Source organism: Coregonus clupeaformis, chromosome 15 (genome assembly GCF_020615455.1).
Source record: "Coregonus clupeaformis isolate EN_2021a chromosome 15, ASM2061545v1, whole genome shotgun sequence".
Classification (NCBI taxonomy): domain Eukaryota; kingdom Metazoa; phylum Chordata; class Actinopteri; order Salmoniformes; family Salmonidae; genus Coregonus; species Coregonus clupeaformis.
In genome coordinates, this window is record NC_059206.1 from 49,400,762 (window position 1) to 49,427,972 (window position 27,211).

General features: G+C 42.0%; 1 protein-coding gene across 2 annotated transcripts in view; it reads right to left on the bottom strand.

The window, feature by feature from the left end:
• LOC121582830 (contactin-associated protein-like 4) overlaps window positions 1–27,211 on the bottom strand; it is a 249,314-nt gene that overhangs the window by 15,260 nt on the left and 206,843 nt on the right. For both annotated transcript variants that reach the window (XM_041898959.1, XM_041898958.1), the window contains exons 18-19: window positions 5,268–5,507; window positions 2,615–2,845 (exon numbers count right to left, since the gene is read on the bottom strand). In XM_041898959.1, the coding sequence (XP_041754893.1) occupies window positions 2,615–2,845; window positions 5,268–5,507 (471 nt within the window). The remainder of the gene's footprint in view (window positions 1–2,614; window positions 2,846–5,267; window positions 5,508–27,211) is intronic.

Genomic DNA, 27,211 nt, shown 5'->3' on the forward strand with positions numbered 1-27,211 from the left:
TGAACATCTGAATGATTCAGAGGAGAAATGGGTGAAAGTGTTGTGGTCAGATGAGACCAAAATTTAGCTTTTTGGCATCAACTCAACTCGCCGTGTTTGGAGGAGGAGGAATGCTGCCTATGACCCCAAGAACACCATCCCCACCGTCAAACATGGAGGTGGAAACATTATGCTTTGGGGGTGTTTTTCTGCTATGGGGACATGACAACTTCACCACATCAAAGGGACGATGGATGGGGCCATGTACCGTCAAATCTTGGGTAAGAACCTCCTTCCCTCAGCCAGGGCATTGAAAATGGGTCGTGGATGGGTATTCCAACATGACAATGACCCAAAACACACGGCCAAGGCAACAAAGGAGTGGCTCAAGAAGAAGCACATTAATGTCCAGGAGTAGCCTAGCCAGTCTCCAGACCTTAATCCCATAGAAAATCTGTGGAGGGAGCTGAAGGTTCGAGTTGCCAAACGTCAGCCTCGAAACCTTAAAGACTTGGAGAAGATCTGCAAAGAGGAGTGGAACAAAATTCCTCCTGAGATGTGTGCAAACCTGGTGGCCAACTACAAGAATCGTCTGACCTCTGTGATTGCCAACAAGGGTTTTTCCACCAAGTACTAAGTCATGTTTTGCAGAGGGGTCAAATACTTATTTCCCTCATTAAAATGCAAATCAATTTATAAAATTTTTTACATGCGTTTTTCTGATTTTTTGTAGTTGTTATTCTGTCTCTCACTGTTCAAATAAACCTACCATTAAAATTATAGGTCAGTGGGCAAATGTACAAAATCAGCAGGGTATCAAATACTTTTTTCCCTCACTGTAATTCCATATGTGTTATTTCATAGTTTTGATGTCTTCACTATTATTCTACAATGTAAAAATAAAGAAAAACCCTTGAATGAGTAGGTATGTCCAAACTTTTGACTATCTGACATGGTACAGGTGTTTTCTTTTTTTTAAGCCCATAACCATGTGTGTGAGATGTATACTTTTGTTTCAAAGTAGATTTGTTTTGAGACTACTAAGAAACAATTTTTGTGACCCTGATTTAGCCCACAGCAGTAAATGGTTAAATGCAAACAGTGATAGACATGTAACAATATCACTATCATTAAAATGCAGACAGCCACTGAACAATATCGCTAACATGTGTGCAGCATTCACGATGTACCCTGCAAATTGTTGTTTACAGCATTTCAAGGAAAATTCCTCAATGTTGAAGGCTACAGTGACTAATTTCATAACATAAGCCTACAAGGCATTCAGCTACTAAGCGGATTAATCTCTAGTTCCCTATCAATAACAGCAATATTAAATCAACTTCATTTTAGTAATTTGCAAGGAATTAAGTATCCGAGGGGCTCTGAGTAATGCACGGTTGTGTTAGCGTTGTCAGTCAGCTCAGAAAAAAAACATTCAAATGAATGGGGAGATTGGAAATGTATTGCATCTCTTATAAAAAAAACACTCTCATTGATGCTGCTGCACACAAATAATCACTTCATGCAAAGGTGGAATTTTAAACTTTAAGCAGACTATCTATTTGTTATTTGAAATATTTTTTCTTTTACACACATCTAGTAGAAAAAAACAAATTATTTGTAAGGGCTAGAACAGACATTAAATGATTTGCACAATAGGACAAATGAAACAATTATATTAAATAAGTGTGGAGGGCCCATTCTTTGATTCAAGCAGAGGGCCAAGCGTTACTGCTTTGTATTCAGAGATGTTTTTACATTTACTATATTGAATACAATTACTAATATTAAAGCGGCAATCAGCAGTAGAAACAATGGTGTTTTACCTGCCCCTGTTTCGGTAAAAAGCTGAAGGATGAGGCTGGAGAAATGTAACCACTCAGATTCATAGACAGAGCTATGGATGCAAGGACTGACCATCCATGATATCTAAATTGTAGTTGTAACCCTGTTTTGAGGCTATTGAGGTTTGTTCACATTTAATTTGTTTACAAACATTAAAGTAAAACTAGCTTATATTTTGGGTTCTGATGGGGTGCGACAGTTGAACTAAGCTCATGAGGCATTTATAAATTATATTCTTCAAGAATAAATGGGTACATATCGTTAATTTACAAGTCCAAACTTGAATATAGCAACTGCTGATTGCCCCTTTAAGAAAGATTTTGCACTACTTTTGCACTATCCTCTCACTGTTACTGAGAGGTCTTGCTTGTGCTCTCCTAGAAAGACAGACAATGCCGAAAAATGTAATGTGCATGAATTGAGAGGCAGTAGTGTCTGACAGGCCTGCTGTCTATGGGGACTTGGAGACTCAAATTAATCCAAATGAATTCTGATAAAGCTGCTTTCTAACAATGCTCTCTCTCTCTCTCTTACAGTTGTTGTTAATAACTTTTCTAGATGTAGTAATATTACATAACTAAATGAAAATAGATGTACACCTTTACGGTACTTGATATGTACATCATTTTTCTGCATGTTAAAGACCCTACAAGCTGATATAGAGCTCTAATGACCCTGTACAGTAATGTTAAATAAAGGTGTGTTACTTTTACATTTCACATCATTGAACTTATTAAAACGGCAGAAAATATATCTTTATTTTATTTATTTTTATCTCTCTGCCTCTTACCATTCCTGTTGAGCAGCACAGCCAGGTACTCTCTGTAGTAGGAGCTGACGTAGAGCAGTAACGCAGGGCTCTGTGTGGTTCTAAAGCTAAACGAGACATTCTCTCCTCGAGGCGTCAGATCAGAGTAGATGGAGGAGGACTGGGACTGGGTGCTGGTGTTTCTAGTCAGCTCGTACGGCTCCTTGAATGTGTACTGGACCGATGTCCCGGGTTTGAAGTAAGCGGAGACCTCTGGAGGTTGGGAAAGCAGAATAGAGGAGTTGGTGGTTATTTTTTGGGTTGAATTGAATAGGCCAATAGTTCCACATTGTGTTAGAACAGTTATTCACTTTGTTATACATCTGTTAACGTTCTGTAAACTCAATTAACAACTTTAAAACTTTAATTTATATAACAACCTACACCTTTGTTCATATTTGCAATTTCATTCTAACAGACATACTGTAAATAAAACCATACAATCACCTTGTTACTTACAGAACAATACTCTCTTTAACGGCACCATGGCGCTTGCCCGCTAATGTTCTAACCAGGAAGTGGTCCAAGTAATTCTTATTAATTATTGAAAATGTACAATCGGCCTGCCTGCATCACACAGTTGACCTGCTGATGGCGATGACTCAGAAACACATAGCTTTCACCATAGATATGGAGATGATTTAGAATCTAACAACAGTTCTAACAGTAGTCTTATATTGTAATACAGTATGTCCTCTGTGTTTTTGTTGAGTGCACAAACATTAGCTCCACCAGCTGGTCTCAAATCATCCCCATCCTCCCCCTAACCGTTTTTAGATGTATGTACAGTGGGGAAAAAAAGTATTTAGTCAGCCACCAATTGTGCAAGTTCTCCCACTTAAAAAGATGAGAGAGGCCTGTAATTTTCATCATAGGTACACGTCAACTATGACAGACAAAATGAGGAAAAAAAATCCAGAAAATCACATTGTAGGATTTTTAATGAATTTATTTGCAAATTATGGTGGAAAATAAGTATTTGGTCAATAACAAAAGTTTCTCAATACTTTGTTATATACCCTTTGTTGGCAATGACACAGGTCAAACGTTTTCTGTAAGTCTTCACAAGGTTTTCACACACTGTTGCTGGTATTTTGGCCCATTCCTCCATGCAAATCTCCTCTAGAGCAGTGATGTTTTGGGGCTGTCGCTGGGCAACACAGACTTTCAACTCCCTCCAAAGATTTTCTATGGGGTTGAGATCTGGAGACTGGCTAGGCCACTCCAGGATCTTGAAATGCTTCTTACGAAGCCACTCCTTCGTTGCCCGGGCGGTGTGTTTGGGATCATTGTCATGCTGAAAGACCCAGCCACGTTTCATCTTCAATGCCCTTGCTGATGGAAGGAGGTTTTCACTCAAAATCTCACGATACATGGCCCCATTCATTCTTTCCTTTACACGGATCAGTCGTCCTGGTCCCTTTGCAGAAGGACAGCCCCAAAGCATGATGTTTCCACCCCCATGCTTCACAGTAGGTATGGTGTTCTTTGGATGCAACTCAGCATTCTTTGTCCTCCAAACACGACGAGTTGAGTTTTTACCAAAAGGTTCTATTTTGGTTTCATCTGACCATATGACATTCTCCCAATCCTCTTCTGGATCATCCAAATGCACTCTAGCAAACTTCAGACGGGCCTGGACATGTACTGGCTTAAGCAGGGGGACATGTCTGGCACTGCAGGATTTGAGTCCCTGGCGGCGTAGTGTGTTACTGATGGTAGGCTTTGTTACTTTGGTCCCAGCTCTCTGCAGGTCATTCACTAGGTCCCCACGTGTGGTTCTGGGATTTTTGCTCACCGTTCTTGTGATCATTTTGACCCCACGGGGTGAGATCTTGCGTGGAGCCCCAGATTGAGGGAGATTATCAGTGGTCTTGTATGTCTTCCATTTCCTAATAATTGCTCCCACAGTTGATTTCGTCAAACCAAGCAGCTTACCTATTGCAGATTCAGTCTTCCTAGCCTGGTGCAGATCTACAATTTTGTTTCTGGTGTCCTTTGACAGCTCTTTGGTCTTGGCCATAGTGGAGTTTGGAGTGTGACTGTTTGAGGTTGTTGACAGGTGTCTTTTATACTGATAACAAGTTCAAACCGGTGCCATTAATAAAGGTAACGAGTGGAGGACAGAGGAGCCTCTTAAAGAAGAAGTTACAGGTCTGTGAGAGCCAGAAATCTTGCTTGTTTGTAGGTGACCAGATACTTATTTTCCACCATAATTTGCAAATAAATTCATTAAAAATCCTACAATGTGATTTTCTGGATTTTTTTTCTTCTCAATTTGTCTGTCATAGTTGACGTGTACCTATGATGAAAATTACAGGCCTCTCGCATCTTTTTAAGTGGGAGAACTTGCACAATTGGTGGCTGACTAAATACTTTTTTTCCCCACTGTAGCTATATCTAAAGGGTCAGGGATAGGTACTGTATCCTCAATAAAGTGGTGAAGCTTCCTCCACATTGCTTCCACCTTATCTACAAACATCGAAAGGGTTAGGGCCAAATAATAGGATTATGGAGTGAATTGGGACCGACTGACATCCTCTCACATGGCTAATCTCCCAGAGGCAGGTGAGTTGATCAACAGAACCTCAGAGCTCAGAGGCTGAGGTCGAGGTGATGCTCATGGTCTATTTACCTCTCTGGCAGAAGGGGCCTGCGTAGGCGGAGAGGCCACAGTCGCAGGAGAAGCCATTGTACCTCTCCACACACCTCGCCTGGTTCTGGCACAGCTGCCTGTAGCTGCTGCAGTGTCCCGGGCAGCCCGGCCTCACCCCAGGTGTGATCTTAGCCCTCTCCTCCAGGTCCAGAGTCCTCCCGTTCAGCTGCAGCGAGCGGATACACCCCAGGAAACCTTTCATTCTGGAAGCAGTGCCACCTGCCAACACACAACGCAGAGCACACAGTCAAAATGCATTGTTCCTGTTTTTTTATCTGTTCTTTTATTTTCTTCTGTGTGACGGGGCACGCATGGCACGTATGGCTACAGTACCAGAGTTATTTGACACGTCACCCGCCCGCCGCTCCCAGGAGCATAACTTTGTCATTTAAAAGACGACAGGGCTATCAAAACAAAGTTGTGGGTGGAAAACGCATTCAGGGACTTGAATTTGATCAGCTGTCTGTCTGCTGCCACTGCTCTGGCTGCTAACCTCCCTCTCCTTCTCTTCTCTCTCTTCTTTCTGGCATCCCCCCATACTTCAGAGCTGGCAGCTCAGATTGTTCTTGGAGTTCATGAAAGACTTTTCACAACAAAGAATCAATGAGCCTCTCCCCCTGCAAGGCAAGGCACTCTGGCTCTCTGTCTGCGGGTTCAATTGCCATTCTGATTCAAACTGAAAACTGGTAAAAAAAAAGAAGAAAAGCAGCACTACAATGTTAAAGCATTTTTTTTGGTAGGCTGTGTCAACCCTTTGGTCAAACGTAATGTTAAAATATTTTGGGGGGTAACTTTTCAAAATAATGTAAACCTTTTTTGAAGCAAAGCAGCACTACAATGCATTTCTTAGATACTGTATGTCAAGTTCTTGGTCAAATGGAATGTAAAAAAGATTTCCTTCTATAAACTGTTGAATAAAATGTATTTTTTAAAGCAAAGTTACACTACACTGTTAAAGCGTTTCCTAGGTAGGTGTCAAATCAAATGTTATTGAATACTCTCAAGATAGTTGAGTTGGAATAAACTGTCATTTGGTCATTGCAGAGCAGACTTTGGGTAACTGTCCAGTGGGATATAATCATGTTTGGGTAATTGTGCGTCAGAATGAGCTCATGATTCTGGCAAAATGGAACAGCGAGCTGAGACAAATCCCTGAGGAGAGGAGAAGCCGCTCTGTTTGGGCCACTGGAGCAGAAAAGGAGAGGAAAGCTGTGTCAGAGAGAGAGAGAGAGAGAGAGAGAGAGAGAGAGAGAGAGAGAGAGAGAGAGAGAGAGAGAGAGAGAGAGAGAGAGAGAGAGAGAGAGAGAGAGAGAGTGTAAGTGTGGAGAGGAAAGCTGTCAGAGAATAAAAACATTTAAAAGGAAAACATGTCATTAGGACCCTCAGGTGAAAGTCGGCGTGTTTAAAGGGTAGGCTAATACATTTTTACTGTTAAATTAGGCTACATGTCATTACTATAAAACCCACAATAGAACCACTAAAGCAGTCATTTGGAGGGCTCAATAATTTCAGGATGGCATGTCATTTTTTATATGGTTTTCCCTATTGCACCTCTGTCTCTCGAAAGTAAGGCCAGCTCCCCTCCTTCTGCCGATAGTTGAAGATGGCATACCCAGTTGAAAATCACCCCGATAATTGCCTCGAAAGTGAACCTAAATTATACCGAAACTAATTTCAGACATAGGCCTATAATAAGAGATGAAATAAATATGATGGGGGAGAATGGATGAGTTGATGAGCGAGGGGAAGCAAACAATGCATAATTATGTAATCACCAATTGTGATTGAAGAACAGGGTGGACCGTTCTATTGTATTGATCTATTCTAAATCAGTCTACTCTGGCCTAATTGGCGTACACAATGAGAGCGTGTGTAATTTACAATGGCAAGAAGACCAAGACGAATGGATACACTTGTTAGCGTTGCTACAACCTGAATGAAAACGACTCTGATGATGGGGAAGAAATACGTCATGATGACATCTCTGATGAGTATTCTTCTGATTCTGAGCCTCAACCTGAACCTACACTTCCGAGGCCTAAGCGCAAAAAAGCCAGATCTATGCGCACTTAGCAGGTTTCCAGGCCAACACCAAATGAAACGGTGAGACAGGAGAGAGGAAGGCACCGTTCGGGAATATAATTCTATGGGCTATTATCAGCACAAAATGTCATCACTGAGGGAGCAGGCCCTACATCTCAAGCAAGAAATAAAATCAGCAACGCACTCAACAGCTTTCCTTGTTTATGTGACATGGACCTGCGCCAACTGATAATTTACTTGTTGACTGCTGTCATATCAACACATATTCATAATGTTTACATATCTGGCACTACTCATCTCATATGTATATATTGTATTGTATTCTATAATATTCTACTGTATCTTAGTCCATGCCACTCTGTCATTGCTTGTCCATATATGTATATATTCTTAAATTCCATTCTTTAGTAGATTTGTGTGTATTGGGTATATGTTGTGAAATTGTTAGTTATTACTTGTTAGATATTACTGCACTGTCGGAGCTAGAAGCACAAGCATTTCGCTGCACCCGCAATAACATCTGCTAAACACGTGTATGTGACAAATACAATTTGATTTGATTTTATATTGTGATGATTTTCACTATTATCAAGCACACTTGTAATGATGTTTAGGCTACTGATGTTTTTGTCATTTGACCATGCATCTTGCTGACCATGCTTCTTGGTGGTTGAAACTATTTATTTGTATTTTGTTGTTATAAACATAAGCTTATAGCCTACCAGGTTCCAACACCAATGCTTTCTGTTTCATAGTTGTAACATAGGCACTCCACGAACACAATTTATTGAACACTTAATATTATTATTTGTATTTTTATATAGCCTATATATGTGACAGGTTAAAGGACATATTCATAGCCTGTTATACACTAAAAAGTATTAGTAAGTTCATGGTATGTAAGGATCTTAAAATATCTAAGGTTAAAAAGAGAATGCATCCAGTACTAGTTCATAGAGATTGATAAAATGCATAAATGTGTTTAAAATCCGTCAAGAGTCAAAGGGTTAATATTGTAAGAGGAATGTGTAAATGTTATATTGACTACTTTATTTTGTGGTGCCTAATTTAAGGGTAAAAGTGTTCATCTGTGATCTACTAAATGCTCTTAATCTATGAGCCTGAGATCGATTGCTCTGGTCTCCACCCAACTTCCTGGGGGAATCGCGGTCTTTTTCTCATTACACTAAATTTGTCAGTGAGGAAACATAACTGCGTCACGTTCGTGATTATTTCTTCCCTTTTTCAGGTACGTTATTGATATGAAACGAGTTAATTTGAATGTAATAACTTGCTAACCTGTGAAGAGAGTTTAAGGTATGTGTTAGTAACATCTTGAGGAAGTTAGAGTTAAGTTGAAGAGAGTTATTAGGTGCGTGTGTGACTGTAATCTGCTTGGTTGCAGCGATAGCTTCAGTACTGAGAGTAGCTGCCATTTTATGCTAATTGTGAATGAATATGTGCGTTGTTAATATAATATTTGGGGTTATTTGTATAATGTGTTTCGAATACTTTGTTGACATGGTTGATAAATGTAGTTATGGGTTACTGAGCTAAAATTACTTTGTGTTTGACAGTTATATTGAAACATTTGTATATGTTTTAGTGAATTACAGTTTATGCTGTTGTGACTTGAATAAGCTTTGTACCCTACAAATCTCTGGTTCCTGTAGATCTGTTGTTCTGTAAAATGTGGTATTTTTGTAAAATCATTACACTAAATTTGTCAGTGAGGAAACATAACTGCGTCACGTTCGTGATTATTTCTTCCCTTTTTCAGGGGTGTAACATTTTGGAGGCTCCGCTGAGATTGCTGCTCAGATGTCCGGCTTCCACATCCTGGTCGCTGAATTCCGAGCCAGCTAAATCCCTACATAACAACCCAGGCAGGCTGCAGTGAGGAAAGTGTTGCTGTTCGAGGGGAGCTGGAAGTTGGTGGTTAAGCATCGTGTCAACTGAGGCCGTTGAGAGACCATCAGAGACAGTAAGGACCATCTAATTCAGAGTCAACTCCTGCACAGTAAAGGTTCCTCCTGTCCTGTCAACATGACAACCGCCTTGGAAGAACTACAGGAAGAGGTAGTAGGAGAATTGCACACCCTGACTAAAGACAAGTTACTAGACGTATGTGATTTCCTTGACATATCAGGCGAACAGAGAAGAGATGTTCAAGACAAATCCCGCATATCACTGATGACTCACATTATGATGTTCCTTGAAAGAGAGGAAGTTGCAGAGTTAGAAGATGGCGGCATGTCGGAATTATTGTTACTTAAAGACAAAATGACAGAGATGATCAGTGGCATAGATAGCAAGACAGGGCAAACTGACCATGATATTGAAACAGCCAGAACACATCACAGAATAGAGGGACTGAGAACTGTAACCCCACAACAAGGGGTGGGAACTGAGCAGAGTACTGCAGACCAAGCCAGTGATTCTCTGCGCCAGCCCCAACCCCCTGCCCATCTTCAGAGGAGCATGCAGCTCTCACCCAGTGCACAGCCCGGCTCATACTGGCGCAAAGAGTTAAAAATTTCTGGTCAGATAGGTGAACCGGGCCAGAAAGATAAACTGACTTTTTCCAGCCTTGCCCATCAGATTGAGAATGGACTTAACAGAGGCTATCCTGAGGTAGAAATAGTAGACGCAGTAATCAGGGCTATTTCTCCAGGCTCACAGCTACGCAGCTACTTGGAAGGTAAACCCCAGCTAACTCTTCCCACACTTAGATGCATCCTGCGTTCCCACTTCCAAGAGAAGAGTGCAACAGAGCTTTACAAACAGCTAGCTTCAGAAGCACAGCATAGCAAGGAGACCCCTCAAAGCTTCCTGATGCGCGTCTTAGATTTGAGGCAGAAAGTACTATTTGCGTCCCAGGAGTCAGAATCAGGGCTTAAGTATGACCCTGCCCTAGTCCAGCGCATGTGTTTACACACAGTCCTTACAGGTCTCCAGAGTGACAGTATCAGGATAGACATGCAGCCTCTCCTGCTTGATAGCGAAACATCAGATGAGGTTTTGCTAGAGAAGCTAACATTGCTTGTGCTAATGAGTTAGAAAGACGAAACAAAAGCGTTTTAATGCCCCACAGCCTGCTACAACTGTAAGTGTAGTCCAGTTAGAAGATACGCCATCTGCAAAGTGTCCTGTGAAGGAAGCCAAAGCTAAGATACCCGCAGAACTGTTAACAGAGTTAGCTGAACTTAAGACAGGTGTAGCTTCCCTAAAAGGTCTCAGTGCAGAGATTGCTCAGATTAAGGAGACATTACAGCAGCCTATGTTTCAGTCATCGCCTTATGCCCATGCCCCACTTCCAGTTAGGAGGCCAGATAGGGAACCCCAGCCACCTGTTTCCCAGCAGCAGTATTACAGCAACTACAGTCAGCCCCATGCACCTGACCCTGCGCAGTATCAATATGCACCTAACCTGTATACCAACCGCTCTGCTCAAGCTCCAAGGAGGTGTTTTGTCTGCCAGCAGGCCAGAACAGATGCACGCTGCACACACTGCTTCCGATGTGGGAGTGGAGAACATTTTCAAGCTGGATGTAAAATCCGGGGAGTCAGACCATCCAAAGAGGCCCCTTTAAACGGGGAAGGGTTACCGCTGAGGGACAAGTGTTAACCATAGCTACCAAAAGTCCCAGAAATGTGCAAATTGTGCCAGAGAAGAGTCATTTGAGAACCTGAAACAATGTTCATCATGTAAAGAGACACTGTACTGTTCCAAAGGATGTCAAAACCAACATTGGACTAAACATAAGGAAAAATGCACTCACCTGAAAATTGACTCTACCTGTGAAAAGCTTTCCTGTACAGAAGAAAATGCCCACTCTTTACCATCCCTAGCTCAAGGTTGCCACCCCCATAAGGTCACCTCGCTAGTCGGTAGACAGTGCCTTGTTGAGTGTCACCTGAATCGCCACCACCTCCAAGCTCTATGGGACACAGGCTCTCAGGTATCGGTCATTGATGAACGATGGAAAGCGGAATCTCTCCCAAACGCAAGGCTGAGGGATGTTTCAGAAATTCTGGACTCACCTGATGATCTAAGATTGACGGCAGCAAATGGGACTGAAATGCCGTACCTGGGATGGATTGAAACAACTTTTCGGCTAGCCTCTGAAACTGACCAAACGAAGGAATTGATCATCCCAGTGCTGGTAATGAAAGGCTGTCACCTATCTCATCCCATCATAGGTTTCAATGTTATTGAGCACATCCTGACAAGGACCGAAAAGACTAAACGGTACAGTACAGTGAAAAAAGCTTTCCCAAGCCTCAAAAGAAATAAGGTTAGGGCTTTTATACAGGCTGTTAGCGCAGAACAGACAGATGAATACGCAGTGAAAACCAAGAAAGAGAAGGTTGCTGTACCAAAACACAGTAGCATTCAGATTGAGTGCCGTGTAGCTTCCCAGCCTTTCAAAGACGACATGACAATGCTTTTCCAGCCAGACCTGAACCCGCAGTGGCCAGATGAACTTGAGTTCTTTGACACACTAGTCAGAGTTAAGAAAGGTGTCTTTCCAGTTGTCATGCTGGATGTCTCTAACCCCACTGACCACGACATTGCCCTGCTAGGACGCACCATAATCGGTACAGTACAAACCATTATGACTGTGTTACCTGCCCAAGTCTTTGAAAAAGCTGTCACCCCAGCCACAGTGAATCACACCAGTGTTCAAACCCCATGTACTGCTACTGAACAGTGGGATCCACCAGTAGGTTTAAGTCACCTAACCGAAGAACAGAGAGAGGTTGTTAGGAAAATGCTTAGAGAAGAGTGTCACTCCTTCTCCAGATCAGACAATGACATTGGCTGCATTGAACGATTGAAAATGACTATTTCTCTAAAGGACTCTGAACCAGTCAAGCGCACATACATGTCAGTGCCCAGGCCACTGTATCAGGAGATGAAGGGTTACCTTCATGACCTCATAGCCCAGGGTTGGGTTAGGAAGTCAAACTCTTCATATTCTTCACCTGTCGTGTGTGTTAGGAAGAAGGGACGGGACCCTCCGGTTGTGTATAGATTACAGAGACCTGAACAGAAAGACACATCCCGACCGCCAGCCCATCCCTCGGGTCCAGGACATCATGGACAGTTTAGGTGGTAATTCCTGGTTCTCCCTTTTAGATCAGGGAAAAGCATATCACCAAGGGTTCATCTCTGAAGAAAGCAGATCACTGACAGCATTTGTGACCCCATGGGGACTCTATGAGTGGATACGTATGCCATTTGGCCTCATGAACGCTCCTGCAGCTTTTCAGCGTTGTATGGAGGAATGTTTGGAAGGGCTCCGGGACAACATCTGCATTCCTTATCTGGACGACACGCTAGTTTTCAGTAAAACTTTCGACAGCCATGTGAATGATGTGCAAAAGGTTTTGCAGCGTCTCAGAGAGTATGGCATCAAACTCAAGCCAAGTAAGTGTGATCTCTTTAAACCCCAGGTCCGTTATTTGGGCAGAATAGTGTCTGCAGACGGCAGCAAAGTTGACCCAGCCGATTTTGAAGCAGTAAGAGCATTGAAAGAGATCAGACCACAGACTGTGGGCCAGCTCAGAAAAAATGCTTGGTTTACTCACTTACTACAGACAGTACATCAAAGACTTTTCTAGGAGGGCCAGCTGTCTGTATGACCTCCTGAAAGCAGATTCAGAGAAATTACCTGACCACCCACGGAAAGCAAAAACAAAGAAAGTAAGTCATGTGGTGCCCTCAAACAAGCCAATCCTGTGGACTGACCAGCATCAACAGGCACTTGAACAGCTGATTGAGTGTCTGCTTCACCCACCAGTCTTAGGTTTCCCTGACTTCACTCAGCCATTTGTTGTACACACTGATCGTCACACCAAGGCTTGGGAGCAGTTCTTTATCAAGAGCAAGATGGGAAGCTTAGGGTCATTGCTTATGGCTCTCGAACCTTAACAGCAGCTGAGAAGAACTATCACTACCACTCTGGCAAGCTAGAATTTCTAGCTCTAAAATGGGCAATCACTGATAAGTTCCATGATTATTTGTACTATGCTCCGACCTTCACTGTATACAGTGATAACAACCCGCTGAGCTACATTCTGTCTACTGCAAAACTGAACGCAACCACTTCCAGGTGGGTTGCAGAATTGGCTGATTTCCACTTTACAATAAAGTACAGGCCAGGCAGAGAGAACGGTGATGCAGATGCTTTGTCAAGGATGCCACTGGATGTAGAGTCACTGATGAGAGAATGTTCTGAGGAGCTTCCACCAGACACCATTGCCGCCACTATACAAGCAGTAGAGGTACAGAAAGAGCCTTTTGTGCCTTGGTCAATTTCAGCTGCATCTATGTCAGTATCAGCTGAAGGTGAGACAACTACAGCAACAATCAGCTCGATCCCAAAAAGAGGGGATAAGAGAGGCACAAGAGTCTGATCCGGTCATCCGTCCTGTGCTCGATTTCAAGCTGTCTGGTTCCAAACCGCCAGTTAAAGAGCAAAAGGAATTCAGTCCAAAGACAAAATGCCTATTCAGAGAATGGGACAAATTGACAATCGACAGTGATGGTATTCTTTACAGAATCACTACAGCCCGCAAGCAGTTAGTTCTACCAGAGCAGTACAAAGGTAAAGTGATGGAAGAGTTGCACAATAACATGGGACACCAAGGTACTGACCGCACTGTATCACTAGTACGTGACCGCTTCTTCTGGCCTTATATGCAATCTGACATCGAGCACTATGTGACTAAAACTTGTAGCTGTGTCAAGCAGAAAAAGCCAGGCCATGAAACAAGAGCTCCTCTGACAAACATTGTGACAACACAGCCATTTGAACTGGTATGTATAGATTTCCTCCATCTCGACAGATGCAAAGGGGGATATGAGTACATCCTCGTGATTGTTGACCATTTTACACGTTTCACTCAAGCCTACGCCACCACATCAAAGTCAGGAAAAACTGCTGCAAATCTCATCTTCAATGACTTTGCCCTGAAGTTTGGGTTCCCCTCCCGCATCCACCATGACCAAGGGGGAGAATTCGAAAATCAGTTGTTCCATCAGTTAAAGAAACTCAGTGGCATGGCCGGGTCCAGAACAACACCCTACCACCCGATGGGGAACGGTCAAGTGGAACGAATGAACAGAACATTGTTGCAAATGCTAAAGACACTAACTGAGACACAAAAGTCAAACTGGAAGGAGTCTCTAAACAAACTGGTTTATGCCTATAACTGCACCCGTTGCGAAGTGACTGGCTATTCACCATTTTATCTTCTGTTTGGGAGATCACCCAGGCTTCCAGTTGATATGTTCTTTGGATTGTGCACAGAGGCAGGTTCCAGTAACCAGCGAGACTACGTGGAGAACTGGAAACGAGGAATGGAAGAAGCATACGCCATTGCAAAAGAAAATGCTCAGAAAGCTGCTGAAAGAAGTAAGAAGTACTATGACACTAAAGTTAGGAGTTCAGTGCTACAGCCCTGGCGAGCGAGTTCTGATTAAAAACCTGACACCAAGAGGAGGACCAGGCAAACTCCGTAACTATTGGGAAGATCAAATTCACACAGTAGTGAGACAAATGGGTTCAGACCTGCCGATTTATGAGTTGAGACCAGAAAAGGGTAGGGGACGCTCCAGGGTCCTGCACAGAAACCTGCTCATGTCCTGTGACCACTTACCTTTTGAGAGACAACCAGAAATGACTAAAGATGACAAAAGTAAGAAAAAGAGACATCAGCCTGGATCACAGCCTCTAGATTCTGATGAAGACAGCGGGGATGAATATGACCTTCATCATGAGCCGCTACAGGTCCCCACATTTCCTACAGTACCTGAGAGGTATGCTGAACCAGCGAGAGAGTCGGGAAAACAGGCCCCCACCAGTGAAACAAACAGTTGCGGTGCCAGTTCCTGATATGCTACCAGCACAGCCGCTTGTTGAAAATCAGCTGGAGGAGAAAACAACAGTTAAAGAACTGCCTGCTGAGGAGATGAACTTGCCTGCTGAAAATGTGCCTGATGATCGTCCACTAAGTGCCTTTCCTTCATTAACTGCTGCTGCTGAACCTGAGGAACCAGCTTACCAGCTGCCACAAAGAGAGAGACACCCTCCAAGACGTATCACCTATGATCAGCTTGGTATCCCTTCCTGCTACAGTATACAGCCACAGCCACAGTTGTTCCCTGTCTACCCTGCACCAGGACTGGTTCCATGGCTGCCATCACTACAGCGATATTACCTTCAGCCACCCTACATGTATGGACTTCAGCAAACTTGAGGCCACAGACAGAGTTGACATGTTTGACCATGGACTACTGACTGATTTCACAGACTTTCACAAGACAATTAGCAGACTATGCATATAGATCATTAAAACTGATGGACTGTTGACAATAGTATGAGAAAAGACTGCTTATGGACTGTTTATACAGCTGGTCAACAGATATGGACTGTGAATATAACTTCTTGGTTCTATTTGAACTGTGAACTTTGACCTCTGCTCAAGGACTAGCTTACAGAAGAGGATTTTCTACGTCCAGTGCTTATAGACTGTTTAAGAAGATAATGTTGGTAATGTTGGGACAACATTTATTTTGTCGGGGAGAGTGTGACAGGTTAAAGGACATATTCATAGCCTGTTATACACTAAAAAGTATTAGTAAGTTCATGGTATGTAAGGATCTTAAAATATCTAAGGTTAAAAAGAGAATGCATCCAGTACTAGTTCATAGAGATTGATAAAATGCATAAATGTGTTTAAAATCCGTCAAGAGTCAAAGGGGTTAATATTGTAAGAGGAATGTGTAAATGTTATATTGACTACTTTATTTTGTGGTGCCTAATTTAAGGGTAAAAGTGTTCATCTGTGATCTACTAAATGCTCTTAATCTATGAGCCTGAGATCGATTGCTCTGGTCTCCACCCAACTTCCTGGGGGAATCGCGGTCTTTTTCTCATTACACTAAATTTGTCAGTGAGGAAACATAACTGCGTCACGTTCGTGATTATTTCTTCCCTTTTTCAGGTACGTTATTGATATGAAACGAGTTAATTTGAATGTAATAACTTGCTAACCTGTGAAGAGAGTTTAAGGTATGTGTTAGTAACATCTTGAGGAAGTTAGAGTTAAGTTGAAGAGAGTTATTAGGTGCGTGTGTGACTGTAATCTGCTTGGTTGCAGCGATAGCTTCGTACTGAGAGTAGCTGCCATTTTATGCTAATTGTGAATGAATATGTGCGTTGTTAATATAATATTTGGGGTTATTTGTATAATGTGTTTCGAATACTTTGTTGACATGGTTGATAAATGTAGTTATGGGTTACTGAGCTAAAATTACTTTGTGTTTGACAGTTATATTGAAACATTTGTATATGTTTTAGTGAATTACAGTTTATGCTGTTGTGACTTGAATAAGCTTTGTACCCTACAAATCTCTGGTTCCTGTAGATCTGTTGTTCTGTAAAATGTGGTATTTTTGTAAAATCATTACACTAAATTTGTCAGTGAGGAAACATAACTGCGTCACGTTCGTGATTATTTCTTCCCTTTTTCAGGGGTGTAACATATACACATTGGAGGTACCTTAAAAAAAACGGAAATTAAATGTCCGTCCAACAAATTTGTTCTGGCGCCCGCCCTGGTCAAAAATATGCAAATATTTTGAAATTCAGAGAGGGGGCATATTATTTTTCGATGGACTGACTAAGCGAATGTATCATTTCATTTCATAACATCCTATTGCCTTCTGACAGGCTCTGATAAACCTTTATGCAACCTCATATTGAGCCTATAAGTGTCTTTGTGCTGTTCTTCAGTCTGTTTTCGCCCAAGACCATATTCTAATTATTAAAAAAAGGAAACACGAGGAAAACCAGGCTGTAGTAGAAGACTTTATATACAAGCAAATATCTCTGTCATATCTGCAAACACCCACTTTGGAGGAGAACAAACAGTGGCTTCGGGGGAAGAGACAGAGACAGGGTAATGGAATTAATATTGATGTGAGGAATGTCTTTCCTCATGCATATCCAGATGCCCTATGGAAGAAAACCTCCTGGGGTTCCTAGGAAGTTAATCTGTACTGGAATTATACTTCAGGATTTGATGAATGCACATTTTATGATTTTGTATTCACAACATGACTTTTTTTCCTCATTTTGTTAAATTACAGCCTTACTCTAAAATTGATTTTAAAAAAATACTTCCTCAGCAAACTAGTGAAGAAGCGACTCCGGGATGCTGACCTTCTAGGCAGATTTGCAAAGAAAAAGCCATATCTCAGACTGCCCATCTTAATCTTTACTTTTTATTGGCCAGTCTGAGATATGGCTTTTTCTTTGCAACTCTGCCTAGAAGGTCAGCATATTGGAGTCGGTGAGACTGGTGTTTTTGGGTACTATTCAATGAAGCTGCCAGTTGAGGACCTGTGAGGCGTCTGTTTCTTAAACTAGACACTCGAATGTATTTGTCCTCTTGCTCAGTTGTGCACCGGGGCCTCCCACTCCTCTTTCTATTCTGGTTAGAGCCAGTTTGCGCTGTTCTGTGAAGAGAGTAGTACACAGCGTTGTACGAGATCTTCAGTTTCTTGGCAATTTCTCACATGGAATAGCCTTCATTTCTCCGAACAAGAATAGACTGATGAGTTTCAGAAGAAAGTTATTTGTTTCTGGCCATTTTGAGCCTGTAATCGAACCCACAATTGCTGCTGCTCCAGATACTCAACTAGTCTCAAGAAGGCCAGTTTTATTGTTCTTTAATCAGCACAAGAGTTTTCAGCTGTGCTAACATATTTGCAAAAAGGTTTTCTAATGATCAATTAGCCTTTTAAAATGATAAACTTGGATTAGCAAACACAACGTGCTATTGGAACACAGGACTGATGGTTGCTGATAATGGGTCTCTGTACGCCTATGTAGATATTCCATAAAAAATCAGCCGTTTCCAGCTACAATAGCCATTTACAACATTAAATGTCTACACTGTATTTCTGATCAATTTGATGTTATTTTAATGGACAAAAAAATTGCTTTTCTTTTGACAACAAGGACATTTATAAGTGACCCCAAACTTTTGAACGGTAGTGTATATATAATAAGTTAGAGCCACTGTATGTTCCCATTGGTCACAAATGTGACCGCTAAGACATTTTCATGTACATCATGAATTCTATGTATTGAGAGACACATACAGTATATCCATGCATGGTTCATATTCACTGATGTGTCAGTCCTATGATATGGCCACATGCTGTGCGCCAAAGCCTTCTAACATATGGGCATGCCAGTAGATGTACAGTGCCTTCAGAAAGTATTCACACCCCTTGACTTTTTCTATATTTTGTTGTGTTACAGCCTGAATTTAAAATTGATTAAATTGAGATTTTGTGTCACTGGCCTACACACAATAAATACCCCATAATGTCAAAGTGGAATTATGGTTTTAGACATTTTTACAAATTAATTAAAAATGAAAAGCTGAAATGTCTTGAGTCAATAAGTGTTCAACCCATTTCTTATGGCAAGCCTAACTAAGTTCAGGACTAAAAATATACTTAACAAGTTACATAATAAGTTGCATGGACTCACTCTGTGTGCAATACAGAGCATGTGAGCGGAGTGTAGCGGGAGCGAGCGTGGAGCGCGAGCGGGCGGATTTTGGACAGAGCGCAGAGCGGCATTTTTAAAAGGACGGAGCGTCGCCCTATGTCCTGCTCCAATTTCGCTCGCTCACACCACGAGTCTGAAGCATGCTCAAGCCTGACCCAGAATCCATCTGTTTAATTTAATTTGTGTTGTCCATGAATTTGTATTTTATAGAGCGAGAGGAGCAGCAGCAGCAACAAGAGAAAAGGGTTGAGGAATTCAAAAGTTTCTTCACTGCACGCAAAGGCCCAACCATAACAAGGGAGAGAAAAAGAGAGCTGGATGTAGCATTTTTTAAAATGATTTTCATGGACTATGAACCGCTGAGTAAAGGAGAACATGAAGGGATGCAACACTTCGCCAGCGCAGCTCAACCGGGCTACATCCCCCCTTGCTACAACACCATACGGGACACGCTCATGCCACATGCCCTGGAAGAGATGGAAGCCAAACTGCAAGACCTACTGCAAAATGGTGATGGGCTCGTTCTGTCAGCGGACATTTGGACCAGCAGAAGAGGGCACAGCTTCCTTGGCATCGTGGCCAGTTTCATTGATGGGACGTTCCGGGGGCACACGGTTTTGTTGGGCTGTGAGCACATACAGGGGCACCATACCGCAGATCGTATTTACCAAAAGTATGAAAGTGTACTGAAATATTGGAACGTGCAACAACGTGTGATTCGGGTCGTCACTGACAGTGCCAGCAACATGATCAAGGCGTTTAACCTCCTCCCTGACACTGAAGAGGAGGCGGAGGGTGAAGTGACCGTGGATGCCAGCAGCAGCGCAGAACATGAAGAAGAGGATGAGGGACCACCTGCGCCCTCGCTAGTCCATGTGGAAGTGATAACCTCTAATGTAGAAACTATGATAAATCAGTACTTTACTGTGTCAAATTTCCATCTGAGATGCCCCATTCACATGCTTCAGCTGGCGATCAAAGACGCCGAAACGAGCATGACAACATTAATAGGCTGTTAGTGAGTGTCGGGCACCTGGTGGAAAGTGTACGCAAGAGCACCCTGAACACAGAGGAAACCGACCAATTAGGTGTCCGCCCCACAAATGCCTGTGCCACTCGATGGAGCAGCCAGCTGCGGATGATTCAGTCGTTCATCCGGTTGTTCCAAAAATACCCGTTATGGCAAAACAAACTCAAGTCAAATATTGCTAACATCACCCTGAATCAAGTACGGCAGCTGACGCACCTTGTCAGTGTGCTGACACCACTGGCAGACCTCACAGACAAAATGCAGAAGGAGCTGGGGAACCTGGATCCTCCCTGCTGTCACAGAAATCAAATCCCTGCTCACCGATGACACTCACGCTGCACTTCCAATGGGCATCGTTGCTTTTGCAGAAACATTGGCAAACAACGTGACAATTCGCTATGGAATATACTATACTGATTAACATCTCATTTTAGCATCAGTGTTAGATCCCTGTTTCAAGACAGAATGGATAATCCGAGATGAGTCTGTATGCAACAAACTCGGGTAGATAAAGTAAGGCTGTGGTTTAAGCTAAAAGTGAAATACATGCAGATTTCTTTCCTTTTTTGGAGCGAGCGGGGGGGCGATTTGAGTGGAGCGCGATGCAAACTGCGTTGAGCGCTGAGCGATAATGAGTGGACTGGCCTGATGTGGCTTTGAGCGGGGGGAGCGGAGGGGTGAACAGCTCCGTGAGCGAGGAGCTGAGATTCTCACCGCTCCACTCCGCTCATATGCTCTGGTGCAATAATAGTGTTTAACATGATTTTTTTATGACTACCTCATCTCTGTACTACACCCACACAATTATCTGTAAGGTCCTTCAGTCGAGCAGTGAATTTCAAACACAGATTCAACCATGAAGACCAGGGAGGTTTTCCAATGCCTCACAAAGAAGGGCAGGTATTGGTAGATGGGTAAAAACATTTTTTTAAAGACATTGAATATCCCTTTGAGCATGGTAAAGTTATTAATTACACTTTGGATGGTGTATCAATGCACCCAGTCACTATAAAGATACAGGCTTCCTTCCTAACTCAGTTGCCAGAGAGGAAGGAAACCGCTCAGGGACTTCACCATGAGGTCAATGGTGACTTTAAAACAATTACAGAATTTACGATGTTGTTGATCCATCCTAAGTTTTCTCCTATCACAGCCATGAGTTAGTCTACAATACTAACCTAAATGACAGAGTGGAAAGAAGTAAGCCTGTACAGAATACAAATTATTCCAAAACATGCATCCTGTTTGCAATTAGCCACTAAAGTAAAACTGCAAAAAATATTTCAAAGAAATTAACTTTATGACCTGAACACAAAGCGTTATATTTTGGGCAAATCCATCACTGAGTACCACTCTTCATATTTTCAAGAATGGTGGTGGCTGCATCATGTTATGGGTATGCATGTCATTGGCAAGGACTACAGAGTTTTTTGGGTTCAAAATAAACAGAATAGAGCTAAGCACAGGCAAAATCCTAGAGGAAAACCTGGTTCAGTCTGCTTTCCAACAGACACTGGGAGACAAATTCACCTTTCAGCACAACAATAACCTGAAACACAAGACCAAATATACACTGGAGTTGGCCTAGTTACAGTTTCGACTTAAATCAGCTTGAAAATCTATGGCAAGACTTGAAAATGGCTGTCTAGCAATGAACAACAACCAACTTGACAGAACTTGAAGAATTGTAAAAATAATAATGTGCATATGTTGTACAATCCAGGTATGCAAAGCTCTTAGAGACTTACCCAGAGGGACTCACAGCTGTAATTGCTACCAAATGTGATTCTAACATGTATTGACTCAGGGGTGTGAATACTTATGTAAATGATATATTTCTGTATTTCATTTTCAATAAATTTGCAAAAATGTCTAAAAACATGTTTTCACATTGTCATTATGGGGTATTGTGTGTAGATGGGTGAAAAAAAATATTGAAACCATTTTGAATTCAGGCTGTAACACAACAAAATGTGGAATAAGTCAAGGGGTATGAATACTTTCTGAATGCACTGTAGCTATGAACAAACCATATACATGTAATTGCCAAAATAAAGGAAGAACTTCAGTAAATGAGGGATACAAAGTGTATTGAATGCAGGTGCTTCCACACAGGTGTGGTTCCTGAGCAATTCCTAAGCAATTAATATGCCATCATGCTTAGGGTCATGTATAAACATTCTGGGCAGGCTCAGTTGCACATTATTGTAGCTACCATGGCAATACCCCCATAGGATGACAATGCCCCCATCCACAGGGCACGAGTGGTCACTAAATGTTTTGATGAACGTTAAAACTATGTAAACTACATGCCATGGCCGTATCAGTCACCAGATCTCAACCCAATTGAATACTTAAGGGAGATTCTGGAGCGGCGCCTGTGACAGCGTTTTCCAACACCATCAAATGATGGATTTTCTTGTGGAATAATGGTGTCGCATCCCTCCAATAGAGTTCCATACATTTGTAGAGTTACATACACTTTATGTTGGTGTTTCCTTTATTTTGGCAGATATGTTATAGGCTTACTGTCATATGTACTTTCCAAAATATTAATCTCACATTTGTTATAGGCTTACTGACATATGTACCTAAAACATATTCAAATCACATATGTTATACATTCATATACAGTGCCTTCAGAAAGTATTGATACCCCTTCACTTATTCCACATTTTGTTGTGTTACAGCCTGAATTCAAAATTATATATTTTTTAAAATCTCACCCATCTACACACAATACCCCATAATGACAAAGTGAAAACATGTTTTTAGAATTAAAAAAATATATATTGAAAATTAAATACTGAAATATCTAATTTACATAAGTATTCCCCTGAGTCAATACTTTGTAGAAGCACCTTTGGTGGCAATTACAGCTTTGAGTTGTCTTCTTGGGTATGTCTGTAGCAGCTTTGCACATCTGGATTTGTGGATTTTCTCTCATTCTTCATTAAGATTTTCTCAAGCTCTGTTAAGTTAGATGGGGAGTGGCGGTGAACAGCAATCTTCATATTTCTAATGGGATTCAAGTCTGGGCTTTGGCTGGGCCACTCAAGGACTTTCACATTATTGTTATGAAGCCATTGCAGCATTGCTTTGGCTGTATGCTTGGGGTAATTGTCCTGTTGGAACGTAAATCTTTGTCTAAGGTCGGTTCTTATAAAGGATTTGCCTGTATTTGGCTCCATTCATTGTTCCCTCTATCCTTACCAGTCTCCCTGCCACTGAAAAGCATCTACATAGCATGATGCTGCCACCATTATACTTCACGGTAAGAATGGTGTTAGATGGGTGATGAGCTGTGCCTGGTTTTCTCCAGACATAGCACTTTGTATTCAGGCCAAAGATTTCAATTTTGGTCTCATCAGAACACAGACATTTTTGCCTTATGCTCGTGACTTTTTGTAAACTCCAGGCATTCTGTCATATGCCTTTTTCTCAGGGATGGCTTCCGTCTGGCCACTCTTCCATAAAGCCCAGATTGGTGAAGTGCTGTAGAGACGGTTGGCCTTCTGTCAGGTTATCCTATCTCAGCCAAGGAACTCTGTAGTTCTGTCAGAGTGGTCATTGGGTTCTTGGTCACCTCCCAGACCAAGGTCCTTCTTGCCCGGTTGCTCAGTTTGGTTGAACGGCCAGCACTAGGCAGAGTCTGGGTAGTTCCATATTTTTTCAATTTCCCAATGATGGAGACTAACATGAAATGCTTACTTACGAGCACTTTTAAAAATGCTAAATAAAAAAGAAAATAGTAACACAATAAAATAACAATAACGAGGCTATATACAAGGAATACCAGTGCCGAGTCAATGTGCAGGGGTACGAGGTAGTTGAGGTAATTTAGTTAATATGTACAGTGCATGAAAGTATTCAGACCCCTTGACTTTTTCCACATTTTGTTACGTTACAGCCTTATTTTGAAATTGATTAAATTATTTGTTTTCCTCATCAATCTACACACGTTACCCCATAATGACAAAGTGAAAACAGGTTTTCAGAAATGTTAGCAAATGTATAAAAAAAAAAAAAAACTGAAATACCTTCTTTAAATAAGTATTCAGACCCTTTGAAATGATACTCGAAATTGAGCTCAGGTGCATCCTGTTTCCATTGATTGTCCTTGAGATGTTTCTACAACTTGATTGGAGTCCACCTGTGATAAATTAAATTGATTGGACATGATTTGGAAAGGCACACACCTGTCTATATAATGTCCCACAGTTGACAGTGCATGTCAGAGCAAAAACCAGGCCATGAGGTCGAAGGAATTGTCCGTACAGCTCCAAGACAGGATTGTGTCGAGGCACAGATCTGGGGAAGGGTACCAAACATTTCTGCAGAATTGAAGGTCCCCAAGAACACAGTGGCCTCCATCAGTCTGGATCCACCAAGACTCTTCCTAGAGCTGGCCAACCAGCCAAACTGAGCAATCGGGGGAGAAGGGCCTTGGTCAGGGAGGTGACTAAGAACCCGATGGTCACTCTGACAGAGCTCCAGAGTTCCTCTGTGGAGATGGGAGAACCTTCCAGAAGGACAACCATCTCTGCAGCACTCCACCAATCAGGCCTTTATGGTAGAGTGGCCAGACGGAAGCAACTCCTGAGTAAAAGGCACATGCCAGCCCACTTGGAGTTATCCAAAAGGCACCTAAAGGACTCTCAGACCATGAGAAACAAGATTCTCTGGTCTGATGAAAACCAGATTGAACTCTTTGGTCTGAATGCCTAGTGTCATGTCTGGTGGAAACCTGCCACCATCCCTACGGTGAAGCATGGTGGTGGCATCATTATGCTGTGGGGATGTTATTCAGCGGCAGGGACTGGGAGACTAGTCAGGATCGAGGGAAAGATGAATGGAGCAAAGTACAGAGAGATCCTTGATGAAAACCTGCTCCAGAGCGCTCAGATTGTGGCGAAGGTTCACCTTCCAATAGGACAACGACCCTAAGCACACAGCCAAGACAACGCAGGAGCGGCTTCGGGACAAGTCTCTGAATGTCGTTGAGTGGCCCAGCCAGAGCCCGGACTTGAACCCGATCTAACATCTCTGGAGAGACCTGAAAATAGCTGTGCAGCGACGCTCCCCATCCAACCTGACAAAGCTTGAGAGGATCTGCAGAGAATAATGGGAGAAACTCCCCAAATACAGGTGTGCCAAGCTTGTAGCGTCATACCCAAGAATACGCGAGGCTGTAATCGCTGCCAAAGGTGCTTCAACAAAGTACTGATTAAAGGGTATGAATACTTATGTTCATGTGATATTTCAGTTTATTTAAAACCTGTTTTTGCTTTGTCATTATGGGGTATTATGTGTAGATTGATGAGGGAAAAAACTATTTAATTAATTTTAGAAGAAGTCTGTAACGTAACAAAATGTGGAAAAAGTCAAGGTGTCTGAATACTTTCTGAATGCACTGTACATATAGGTAGGGGTAAACGTGACTAGGCAATCAGGATAGATAATAAACAGAGTAGCAGCAGTGTATGTGAAGAGTGTGAAAGAGTGTGGAAGTGTGTGAGTGTGTGGTGTCAATATGCATGTGTGTGTTTTTTGTGTGCGTTTGTAGTGTGTTTGTATGTATGTGTGTGTGTGTGTGTGTGTGTATGTGTGTGTTGGAGTGTCAGTGTAATATGTGTGAGTGGGTGGGTAGAGTCCAGTGACTGTGCATAGAGCCTGTGCAAAATAAAGTGGGTCAATGAAAATAGTCTAGGTAGCCATTTGATTAACTGTTCAACAGTCTTAGAATGGGTAGAAAAATAGAGCTTCTGATGTGATCAAAGCAAAAATAGTCTACATGAAAGTAAGAGATAGTGTAAACATTATTGCTTCTAGTTGAGGTTACTAGAAGTCAGGTGTCCCTTTGCCGTGCGGTAGCAGAGAGAATAGTCTATGACTTGGGTGGCTGGAGTATTTGATTATTTTTAGGGCCTTTCTCTGGCACCGCCTGGTATCAACAATTACAGGAAGCATTTGGTTGCAGTCATTGCAGCTAAAGGTGGCACAACAAGTTATCGAGTGTGTCTTGACTTGCCCTCATGGGTTGAGGATCAAAGATGCCGGCTAGGCAAAGGTCTGAACACCCCCTTTCCTGGGGCCAGTTTTGACCGGTCGGAAATTCCATACAGAAACGTTATTTTCCGTGCCATGCAGTAGTGGGAGAGGGAATTTCCATGTGGAACAAAATAAGTCTTCCCGCCAAGACTTCAACATCCAAAAGTGGATAATGAAACAATATTCCTACTTCAAAGAATGTGGGAAATGGTCGGTGGGGACTTAAAGAACAATTATGTCAAATTCGTTACTATGTTGTGATGTCATTAAAGACGGTGGAACAACATAACTATCTCTGGGGGTGTACACATCCCAGTTATAATAATAATAATAATAATAATAATAATAATAATAATAATAATAATAATAATATGAGGTTATGAGGTTTGCATCTAATTGTTGTATAAAATTAATGATTAAGAATAATAATATTTTTGTGAAGATAACAATGTGATTTTAGCATTCTAGATGAGATTATTGTTTTCCACATTGATTTGTTCTCAGTCAGTGGCACGCCCCTTTTACCCCGAGGGCATAAAAGCCTTGAAAAACAAATTAACATTGACCAAGCAGATTACGGTGTAAACCGGATGTTGCAAATGGTTGAATTTCTACCATACCAGCAGACGTGAAGCGTGCGCTAACGTTACAAAATAGTTATACTAGAAAGACCAGAAAACGTGAGATGTTAGTCCACATGTTTGAAATGGTGAGAAACTCTGAAAACTATCAATCTCTACACGAGATGAAGAAGAAGACAACGCACTAGACCTTCTCATCTCAGTCTGCAGCTGGCATGTATAGTCGTCTAGAGAACTTTCACTAAAGACAGGTGTTGGGAAGGACAATCCCTCTCCGACAACAGTTGGTACAACTGAAGTATCTATACTAACAGATCAACTCTACGAACTACAGGGTATGCTGAAGCATCCATTCTAACCACCACTACGACCAGAAACTCTACCAAGGACATTGGGTTCTCTGGTGGACAAACCAGAGTCCTTCATCATCAACTCAACTATTGAGGACAGCTACACGTAAATACATGTTGCATTTCTAATCCGAATGAGCGGGTGCTAAACATTTGTATTTCCGTGAGCGTAGTTTCCAAAGTATCAATGATAGTTTGAATCTCTGTCTCTCCCTTCCAAGCATTCATGCTATTGTTAGTCCAGTCCACTAGGGACCTGTTTTCATTTTAT